At 41.9% G+C, this 10,938-nt stretch overlaps 2 protein-coding genes across 2 annotated transcripts in view; both read left to right on the top strand.

The window, feature by feature from the left end:
* LOC107084855 (nesprin-2-like) overlaps positions 1 to 10,774 on the top strand; it is an 81,547-nt gene extending 70,773 nt beyond the window's left edge. The window contains exons 48-58 of the mRNA XM_015374903.1: positions 1,302 to 1,646; positions 1,799 to 1,977; positions 3,976 to 4,192; positions 4,274 to 4,372; positions 4,452 to 4,616; positions 6,091 to 6,438; positions 6,552 to 6,688; positions 7,362 to 7,491; positions 7,610 to 7,783; positions 7,885 to 10,608; positions 10,766 to 10,774. Of these exons, the coding sequence (XP_015230389.1) occupies positions 1,302 to 1,646; positions 1,799 to 1,977; positions 3,976 to 4,192; positions 4,274 to 4,372; positions 4,452 to 4,616; positions 6,091 to 6,438; positions 6,552 to 6,688; positions 7,362 to 7,491; positions 7,610 to 7,783; positions 7,885 to 10,608; positions 10,766 to 10,774 (4,527 nt within the window). The remainder of the gene's footprint in view (positions 1 to 1,301; positions 1,647 to 1,798; positions 1,978 to 3,975; positions 4,193 to 4,273; positions 4,373 to 4,451; positions 4,617 to 6,090; positions 6,439 to 6,551; positions 6,689 to 7,361; positions 7,492 to 7,609; positions 7,784 to 7,884; positions 10,609 to 10,765) is intronic.
* Positions 10,616 to 10,938, top strand: part of LOC107084873 (nesprin-2-like) — a 35,997-nt gene continuing 35,674 nt past the window's right edge. The window contains exon 1 of the mRNA XM_015374925.1: positions 10,616 to 10,921. Coding sequence (XP_015230411.1) covers positions 10,783 to 10,921 — 139 coding nt within the window. The 5' untranslated portion in view covers positions 10,616 to 10,782. The remainder of the gene's footprint in view (positions 10,922 to 10,938) is intronic.

Here is a 10,938-nt window from a genome sequence, read left to right as displayed (position 1 = left end):
TGTATATGGGAGACAGAAACAATGGGAGGACTAATTAGCTAACGAGGAGCAGGTGTGGGAGCTAGGGGAAGAATACTGACACAAGAGGGCAAGAGAGGGTAAACAAGAAATCCATAGAAACTCAAATACACCCAGAAAACACCAGAAAATGGGAATAAAACAAATATTACAAATATTATGATCAACTGTATCAAGTACAGATACAAGTCAATTATCTGAGGCAATGAGAATATTGTCAGTTACTTTTACCAGAGCTGTTTCAGTGCTATGATGAGCTCTAAAGCCAGACTGAATCAGGTCAACTGTAAGGTGCCTCGAGATGACATGTTTTGTGAATTGGCTCTATAGAAATAAACTGAATTGAATTGAATTAAAAGTAGAAAACACAGAAAAACTGAAACTGAAACCTTAAACAGAACCAGAAAGTTCAGAATCACGACAGTCAAGCTAAATTGTAAAGAATGGTAAACAGCTTCTAAGTGGACAGTGTGAAGAACGTCAGGCAATTTTCCTGTTTTCTTTCTCCTTCCCATAATGCTTTGCTGTTTACGGTAAAAATTAAACCGTCTGAAGTTGCTGAAATAATTTTTTTCTCCCAGATTGCTTTGCAGCTTACAGGATGATCCCCATGGAAACAATACAGTAAAATACTGTTAGATTTAACTGTAAATATACATCAAAGGTATACAGTGTAATAAAAACAAAATAAAACAAACAGAAAGGGACATAAGGGGATAATTTTTTACATGTCCAGAGACTTTTTTTCCCTTATAAAAAAAAAAAAGATAACGAAGCGCGAAGAGCTGAGAAAAAAGGAGAAACACCGGAGGAGACGGGAGGGAGGAGCTGAGGATGAGAGAATCTGAGAAAAACAGAGACGGAATCTAAATGTGCAGAAAGAGGTGAAGAATAAGTAGAGAACAGGATCAATAAAGACGACAACAGAAACAATTGCTGCTGATAAACCATCAGCAGGGTTATGACAGAAACAAATAAAACCACCTTAGCAGCAAACTGTCCAGCTGTCTGCATCGGTCCCAGCATAACTGCAGCTCAGAGGGTGGAGAACATTAAAGAACAAGCAGCTCCATGAAGCCAGTAGATGAATCAGATCAGGGAATAATCTCCAAACCTTTGAACATCAGGCATGCCGCTGTAGGGATGCTGCTGGTCATCATCACAATAATCCCACTCAGCTTTTTCGTTCTTTTATGGTTCTTTACACAGATTTAGCTTTTTGACAATTAGAATTATTTAATTTAACTGAACATTCAAACTTAGGAAATGTTTTTGATCATCAGAACATCCTGAGTCTGAAGCCTGAAGGAGACTCCAAACTGACCGAACTGAGAAGAAAGAGTCAGACTTTGTCTGAGCAGAAAGATGTTTCAGAGCGCGCACGGCTGGAGGCACAGAAAGCAGCAGAAGCTTTAGAAGAGCTCTGGAAGGCCGTCCTGCAGACAGCTGAGGACACCCAGCTGAAAGCTGAGCGCCGCTACCTGCTGTCCAGAGAGATGAAGGCCTTCAAGAACCATGCTGGCAGCACTAAGAGCTGGACTGAAGGGCTGCAGGAACAAGCTGATTCTCTGAACGACTGTATGCAGGGCAGTCAGGCCCAGCTGGAGGAAAGGCTGAACACTGCACAGGTAAGAGATACAGAAAAAAATAAAGATGTTCCTGGAAGGAAACCTACCTGCCAGAGGAGGATTAGTCAAACCAGGTTTCCATATCTGGACCTCTGCAGACACAGAAGTCTGTGGTTTATTCTGATTAGTTTCCATCACCACCCTTTGTTCAGGCCATCCTGAGCTCCAAGTCAGCAGGTGAAAGTCAAGTGATGGAGCTGAAGAGACGAGCGCAGGCTCTCTGTGAGCACACAGACATGGAGGAAGACGGGAAGCTGGAGGTTCAGCTGATGGTCCAGGATGTGGAGACACGATGGGGGACCGTTCTGCAGGTCGCTGAGGAGACTCGGAGGTAATAAACAGGTTTTAGAGTCACAGAGGTTTGATCAAGCAGGCTTCACAGATCTCTGTGTTCTGTCTCTTCCTGTGATGATCCACTGATTGTACCTCGTTACCAGAGTCAGTAGTTTTCTACTGAAGTAGAACCTCATATCTGTCAGTTCAATCATTTTGAAATGATTTACTTTGTCAGAAGGAATCCTACACTCTGTAAAGGACCAGAGGCTTGTGGCATGGTTTGTTGGAGCACATTATTTGGGGCATTTGTTAATGCTTGCTTTGCCAGCGTACCAAAGCCAGGAAAGTCAGGAGAGCATTGAGTTAGGAGCAGCACGTTGGAGTGGAAAAGAAGAGAAAAATGTTTTATGGGATTAAATGAACAGAATCAGGCGTACACCTCATCACCCTGGTAGCTTCAGAAACCCCATGAGAGGAAGTTTCTTCTCTGTAGTCTTTCCTTCTGGATCAGAGAAATGCTTCCAACAGCTTCCAACATTACCAATGTAGAGCTCAGCAGTGATCAGAATGTAAACAATTAGGAAAAGAAACCAGTTTAAACAATGAGGCAAAAGGGCAGAGATATGAAAATGTCCAGAGCTGTAAATATGATGCAAAGTCCAGTAGAAACATTGAGTTGTGTTCCATTTAAATTGATTATAAAAGTTCAGCACTTTTGTAGCACAGAATAACCCCTATTTGTTTTTGAATTAAGCAAATAAATGCGATGTGTTCCTTTGTGGAACGGAGGATGTTTGCTCCTTCTTTCTGATCCGAATCGTTTTGTTTTAAGAATTTACTCTGTGAAACATATCAAGACTTTGATACGTCTCAGATTCTACTGCTGCTGTGATTGGCTAAAAAATCAATTGAATTTTTACAGTTGACCCCCCTAAAAGGTGAAGGGACAAGAGCAGAAGAAAAAGGAACTATAGAAACAGGAACTATAGAAACAGGAACTATAGGAACAGGAAAGATCGGAACAAGAAAGATTGGAACAGGAACTATAGGAAGAGGAAAGATAGGAACAGAAACTATAGAAACAGGAACTATAGGAACAGGAAAGATAGAAACAGGAACTATGGGAACAGGAAATATAGGAACAGGAAAGATAGGAACAGGAAAAATAGAAACAGGAACTATAGGAACAGGAACTACCGGAACAGGAAAGATAGGAACAGGAACTATAGGGACAGGAAAGATAGAAACAGGAACTATAGGAACAGGAAAGATAGGAACAAAAAAGTTTGTAACAGGAACTATAGGAACAGGAAAGATAGGAACAGGAACTACAGGGACAGGAAAGATAGGAACAGGAACTATAGGGACAGGAAAGATAGAAACAGGAACTATAGGAACAGGAAAGATAGAAACAGGAACTATAGGAACAGGAACTATACGAACAGGAACTATAGGAACAGGAAAGATAGGAACAGGAACTATAGGAACAGGAACTATAGAAACAGGAACTATAGGAACAGGAACTATAGGAACAGGAAAGATAGAAACAGGAACTATAGGAACAGGAAGTATACAAACAGGAACTATAGGAACGGAGATATAGGAACAATTTATGGGAACAGCAGCTATAACTAAGTTTATTTCAGTTGATGCTGCTTGAAGCTGACCCTAAGATTCTTTAAAGAATCCTGTAAACTAAAGGTTAGAAGGTTAACATTCTTTTTCAGAATAGATTCAAAGATAGAGCAAAACATTAACCAGCTGCTCTTTATTAGAAGATCATTAAACATTTTTAAAAATGTGGTCATAGTTACCAGAGTGACTAACCATAAGAAACCACCAAAACGTGTCAAACTGTACAGATCCAGCAAGATCAGATCAGGAGATCCTGGTCAAAGCTCCTTCTTCCTGTAGACCAATGGGTTCGTCTCACTGTGTGGATTTGTTGGTGAAACTCTGTTCCTGAAGTTGTGAAAGCCTTAAGGTTCTAATTTCCTGCTACATCATGTCTAAATCTGTTTTTCACATTTGTCTACCACCTGCCACCTTATAGCCAGTTGCAGGCTGTTATGGAGAAACTGCTATCTTGCAAGTATGAGAAAGACCATGCTGAGGCCCGTCTGGTAGAGATCCAGAAGCAAACATCCAACCTTCCCCAAGTATTCCCTTGGCCAGGCCTGGGAGAGCGAAGGCAGGCCGTGGACCAGGCCAGGAACCTCCTAGACCAGAGCACAACCTTGGTCCCTGTGCTGTCAGCTGTCCGCTCACAGGTAAACACAGAGAAGTCTTCAGCTAATGAAAACTCTTTCATTCATAAAACTCCAAAGACTCTACCTGACTGTTTGATTAAGGCTGAGGAGCTGTTTGAAATGACAAAGGACCAAAGTTGGACCGATCCTTCTTGGACAGCCTGGGAGGAGGCCATTCCTGCTCTACTGACACAGCTGACCGTGAGTCTGAGCAGGCCATGGCTGTAGAGCTTAACAGCAAGGAATCTGTTTAAGTTAAACAATAAGTATCTGTTTCCAGGATTTGGTGACAAACTTGGAAGAGGGAATTGAAAAGGAGCGACAATGTGCATTGCTCATTGAGCAGCATGAAGCAGCCCAGGACTGGCTGAGGGAGCAGGTCAAAGGCTTGGGACCTCCACCTGCAGACAGACATGGGCTCCACAACGCTGTCAACACCCTGAAGGTTAAACACATCTCTTTTCTTTTGTTTCTGACACTTTGGCTCCTACGTTTTTCCTTTGTGTCCTTTAGGAACTGGCTACATGGTCAGATCATAGACGGTTTGGCCTTTGCTCTAACTTTAGCTCTGTGACACACTACTTTTCCAAATCATGGTGAAAAGTCTGCCTGGGTTAGTAAAAGTTGCTAATGACTGGTTTATGTTATTGATCTTTGGCAGAGTTGGGAGGAAGTTTGCTTCCGTTGATGAGAATTGCTTCCATGGGATCTGTGATTGCACCAGAATCCTGTCCCTCCCACTCCTCACTTATTGAAACTAACCTGGGTTTGCAGACTTTTGCACCCGCCGAGTAGACCTGAGCTAATTGACTCATTCCTAAAGACATAAAGATGCTCTACCTAGGGACTTCCTGCTTTCACCGGACTCATTAGTTAAAAGATTTCTGCCATTGCGATAGTTTTATCATTTAGGTCAACCATTTTTATCGACGAGTCCAAAACAGGTTGTTTAGAAAGGTAACCTGCTAAGCCCTCCAGGTATGGTACACTTAAGAGCAGCGCCCATACATGTGTTTTACACCACTGAAAATCTTACCCATACAAATGTGTAACACCACTATATGAACTTTATTATGCTTTATTGGTCGGATCTGGCAGGGGATTGATACAGCAGTATTACAGCAAGATTAAAAAAAGACAGACTTCTAAAATAATCAGTTTCTTACTCAGAACCCTAGAAACTGATTCCTTTAGCTCCAGGATGGCCAGTCCTCTTGAAAAACTATCTTTGTTTCTACAGGACTCTCTTAAGAAACTAATGTCTTCAGGCTGGATAGCCAATCAGATCCACTAATCCACAGATCCACTGATCAGGTTAAACTACACTAAAGTACTAAGGTGTCTTGTTCCCCGGAACGTCAAATTGAGGAATGGACAGCTTGTACTTCTGCTAAGATAGAACAGATAGCTGTCTTTTAAATCCTGAGCAAAGCAAAAACTATTGTCAACATTTTCCCACTTGGCTGGTCTTTGGTTGGTTGTTGGTTGGTCCTTGGCTGGTCATTGGCTGGTCATTGGCTGGTCCCCTAAAATTCCTCTTTAAACATCAATCTTTGTACTAAAATATTCTTTCTGTCATGATTTGTGGACATAAAGATCTAAAGAGAAGTGCCATCTCCTGGCCAGACCCTGTAATTCAGTGAATGGGTGGAGTCAGAGTAAAATGATAAGGAAGCCCTGGAGAAGGCCACTGGTTGGAGGGGATTTTGCTGGGAGTTGCAGGGAAGTGGGCTGCCATTCGGCTGGCATTTGACTGGGAAGGGCTATTTTGAATGGTTGCTATTGTAAGTTTATTGATTACGTGTCGTTTATAAATTACAGTGGACTACAGTTAAAATAGTAATGAAACAAGGATAAACACTCGTATAAACATCATGGGAGTCTGGACTTCCTTTTATTGTTTTTTTATTTATTTCCAGGCTTTGCTGCAGACAGTGGACAGGGAGCAGAGGGAGATGGTGGAGCTGGATTCTGCCAAAGACTCTTTGCTGATTCTCTGTACTCCTGGAGGTCAAGATGCCCTCACACTTGAGGTCAGCCACCTCCATGAGCTGTGCTCCACCTCAGAGCAGGAAGTAAGTGAACGACTGCAGACCTGCAAAGGTCGGTTAGAGGAGATGGACCATGAGTTGGCCCGGGTGTCCCAGGAGCTGAAGGAGAGAGCAGCTGCGCTTCAATGGGAGCTCCGCTCTCTGGACCAGGCGTTTAGCTACAGTGAGCCGCAGAACAACATGGCTCAGCTTCAGCAGCATTGGCAGAGTCTGCAGGTAGCAGATCAATCTGTCATCATTAAAAACATTTCCTAAAATCCATTCAGACACATAGATTCATCTTCAGCTTTGCTAATAGTGACTCATGTCACCTTTTGTTTTCCTGACAGAACTGTGAGGACTCGCTGCAGGACTTGGGGGTCAAAGTTCATGATCTTTACCAAGAAGTAAAATCAGCAACCTTTACCAATGAGCTTCCTTCAGAGGTTATCAGTTTGGTTGCTTCTTTATGCCAGCAACATGCCAGGTACTCCTCTCATATTTCAGCAGAGCAATCATGATAAAGTTGTGGTAGAAACAGGTCAATTATGGATGTTTTTAGGTGAGGTTTCTACCCAGAACTACATTTCAGTGGCGTCTCAAATGGACGGAAAAGGCAGGGTTCACCCAGAAACATCACATCACAGGGCGACGTCAAACACAGGAACGATTAGTGATGAATAACCCTATCCCTAACTAACCAGGGATTATTATTAATAAAGTCTTTATAACAGAAATAACATTAGTATATAGATTTGGACATAAAATTATTCAAACTGAAATAAGGGTTCTGCATTTTTAACCCAGGCAAGAAAATCTTAAATAACAACACAAGAAGGATTTTATTGGTTCAATAAAACTAAAGTTTAAAGAATGGATTCTAATTCAACATTAAATTCAGAAAAATATAATACTAAGAATTGATCTACGACTCGTTCTTTTGTGAAAGATGGTTTAGCTGCTCTGCTGTGGTCCTTTGTTTCAGTTAATGTTCTGTTTGACTAAAAGCCAGAAATATGCGCAATACTGTAGGTTCCTCATCTCTAATACTTACACAGAAGTCATTTGCTTTAGTTATTTCTTATTATTTGAACCTTGAACACATATTTATTTATATTTGGAAATAATAATAATATATTCACATTTCCCTGCATTTACAGTCTGGAATGTAGGCTCAGTGACCACCAGGGGGCGTGCTCTACCAACACAGCTCATTATCTGAAGGACTGTATCTCTGCCATGCAGCGCTGGAGCCACAGCGACCTTTCAGGCTCAGCTTCTGCTCTGCAGGTTTAAATCATTTTCTATCAACCATAACCAATAGTCTGCTATCCAGTTACAGCTCCATTTCTGCTGTCATGCTCAATAGCATGTAATACACAAAACTGTTTATTTTTCTTTCTTTAAGGTTATTTTAGAAGAAAGTGAGAAGCTGCAAAACAATCTGCAAGAAGCTCTTTCTCATGAACAGTTTCTTACATACTGCCTGACAGCAGATTTGTTTGAGAAATTTAAGAAAGAGTGCTTAGAGACCCTCGGGAAAGTAGAAGTACACAAGGCCTTGCTAAGTCACAGATTGAAGGTAATGATATTACTTGATATTGTGTTTCTTTCCCTAAATAGAGAAAATAAAGTTCTCATAAGAACATGTTTTAAATAACTCTCTTCTCTGTTTCATTGGAGGACATTGAGCAGAAAGACAAACAGCTGCCTGATGATTCCACCTCAGATGTTAAACTGTTGGACACCAAAACTGCTGTTGTGGCGCCACCGCGTAAGAACAAGCGTCCCCATGAGAAGCAAAGTGTAGCAGATAAATCCACATCTTCTCTGGAAGAACTGTCAGTTGAGGAAATGCAGATAAAAGTGCAAACATGTGACGTCTTAAAACATCCCACCTGTGAAGAACCTTCACCACTACCACCAAGAAGAAAATCAAAGAGTTTTGGAAAAGAATCGGGTCCTAAAAAGATGGACTCTGAAGTGAAGAAAGCCATAGCAATCCACAGCACTGATGACACATGTAGAGAGCCACAGGCCAAGATAGAAGAAATCAGTAGTGAGGCCAGAAATCGAGCAGTACCCTCAGAGACAAATGATGCTGAATCAGAACCAGATCAGGAATGTCTGAAGAATGCTCCATCTGTTGTGGAGGCAGATACAGGTGCTGTGCATGATTCACAGTTTGTTCAGGACCACAATGATCCGTCTCTTATGGGACAACAAGAAGTTTTGCCTCCCAGACGGAAATCAAAGAGTCCAAAATTTACCCCCAAAAATCTGAACCAACAACCTGAGACCAGTAATGGAGAAGAATCCAAACTAGTACCAATCAGAAGAAAGTCAAAGTCTGCCACCCCACCCGTAACTTCTATACCAACTGCTATTGTTGGCAGTAGTACAGTGTCTGAACCTGAAGATAATAAGATCACACCTGTCAGCTCGGAATCTTCAGACATCCACATTGAAACAGAAACAAGAACAACCACCAATGCAGAGATAGATAAACCTCCAACCAATGGAAAATCAAAAAACAAACTATCGGAAATTACTGATAAAAACCAACCTAAGGCTGGTGTTACCAATCCACTACTTAGTTCTGAAGAGCAGCAACTTAATGTTGTTGGAAATGCTGCAGTTATACCAAGTGGGCAAATTTCAAAGAGCCTTGAAGATTCTGCAGCCCCTGAGCCGGTTTACTCTGCCAGTAGAATCCCAGGTGTGCACCCTAAGGGGACCCAACATGAAGCCCTGAGGTGCTCTGCCACAGAAACCTTTACAGTACAACAGAAAAGTAATGTTCTGCCACCCAAGAGAAAGTCAAAGAAAACAGAACCTTTTCTTGTACCTCCTCCTAAGACCGAGGATGAGCCTGAAGGTGGTAAACCTCCAGAGTTTTCAACTTCAGATGAGCACAAAGGATTAATTGAACCTTTCCAGATGGAAAAAGGAAAGACTTCATCAGCCACAAGGACCTCAGGAATCCTGGAACCATTGCAAGACCCCCGCGCTTCAGATGGAACAGAGATTGCAATTTTAACAGAAACAGTTAAGAGAGAATTTCCAAGTAGTGACCTTTCAGCAGCCGTCCAGTCTGTGACCCTTCTGGAGTCTTGTGAAACAAAGGAAGTACCTGAAAGTGTAGGAACTTCTGATCAGGAAGAGCATGGGTTCTCTCCAACCACAAGGTCAAATATTCCTGAAAACCTTAACAAGGAAGAAACAGTGGGCATGCAAAATGTTCAGATAACAAAAGGTGAAGATGTCTTACAAACCCAGTTAGCAGGTTCTGACAGTCTGCTTCTTCTAGGCCGACAGTTGGTCACACCATCAACTGAAACAAACTTCTCACTTTTGCCTGAGACCACAGAGAAATCCAAATCTCCAAGTTTCAAAGAGCAGGTAGCCATTGTTGATGCAAACAAGGCTGACATTACATCAACTATACTTACAGAATATGATAATCGGGAAACTCAAAGTGAAGAGCAAGTTTTAGTGGAAGATGGACAGGCTGAAATATTAGCAAGCGTGTCCATTAAATCTTTAGCAAACAACGAAAAGTCAAAGAATGGGAAGCTTTCTGTTGAAAACCTTAATAATGATACAATTCCAACAAATGTTGAGTGTAATAATAAAAGCTCAATCCAACCTTCCACTGAGCAAACAGATTTTATGTTGGTAATAACTGACCCTGGTCAAACAAGGGAAGACCCTAAAAGAGCTGAGCCCTCAGCAGTTCTGGATTCACAATATAATCCTGAAACAAACGCCGATATAGTCACTAATGAAGCTAAAAATGAGCATGACGGTGCTAAACCAACCACAGCTATGATGTTCCTTACAACCAAGACAGAAAAGGATGGCGTGGACAGTAAAACTACTACAGAAGATCTAAACTCAGAAAATGAAGATGTTTTCCAAGACCAGAATCAACAAGAAATTCCTACAGTTGTGCCTCAAAACCTGGAGAAAGAATCTTCAGCCCTCTCAGTAGTACCCTACAAAACTTGCAAACCACGATTACAGATTTTAGAGAAGACCGTGACAGATGCTTCACGGCAAACAGATGCCCAATGTTCAGAAGTAGACTTGGACAGCACTTCCAGAGAGCAGTTCTCTACTCCCTCTGACTCTACAGATGGTTCTACGGCCGCACAGTTACAGCTTATGGATGAATGGTCTGGTGGTTTGCAGGCAAATGAAACAGAAAAGGAGCCTAATACAGCGAGAGCCTCTTACACCCAACAACCAGATGCACCAACAACCAATCAGGTGAAATGTGACTTATTCACAACACCAGCAAGTCCCCTAGTTGCCCGAGTCCCTCCGAAAAAAGAGGAACTAATGGACATGAAAGCATCAGAGAGTCAGATAACAGAAGAGGCTGCTGGGGAGCTTCCAGCTTCAGTGATAAATGAACAAAGTCCAGACTCATCAATAAATCTGAAGAAATGTGATGAAACTGAACCACCAAGTCAATGTGGAGAAGCAACATTTGCAGCACAGGAGGACCAAGTGCAAGGGGCTGCAGAAAAGGACAAAGTAGAACCTTTTACTGCTGTAGTGGAACTAGAACCTTATATGTCAACCAAACAAGAGATAGAAAGTCCTGAGGACTTGGATGGAATTAAGGCATCCATCACTAGCCAAGTAATCACTGCAAAGACAGAGCATGACGATGCAGACAATCAATCTGTTATAGAACAATTCAGTGAACTAGGCAAGAAAAATGAAATC

This window comes from Cyprinodon variegatus, unplaced genomic scaffold (assembly GCF_000732505.1).
Source record: "Cyprinodon variegatus isolate N-32 unplaced genomic scaffold, C_variegatus-1.0 Scaffold110, whole genome shotgun sequence".
Classification (NCBI taxonomy): domain Eukaryota; kingdom Metazoa; phylum Chordata; class Actinopteri; order Cyprinodontiformes; family Cyprinodontidae; genus Cyprinodon; species Cyprinodon variegatus.
Note: the sequence above shows the minus strand (reverse complement) of the source record. Positions and strands in the feature narration are given on the sequence as shown.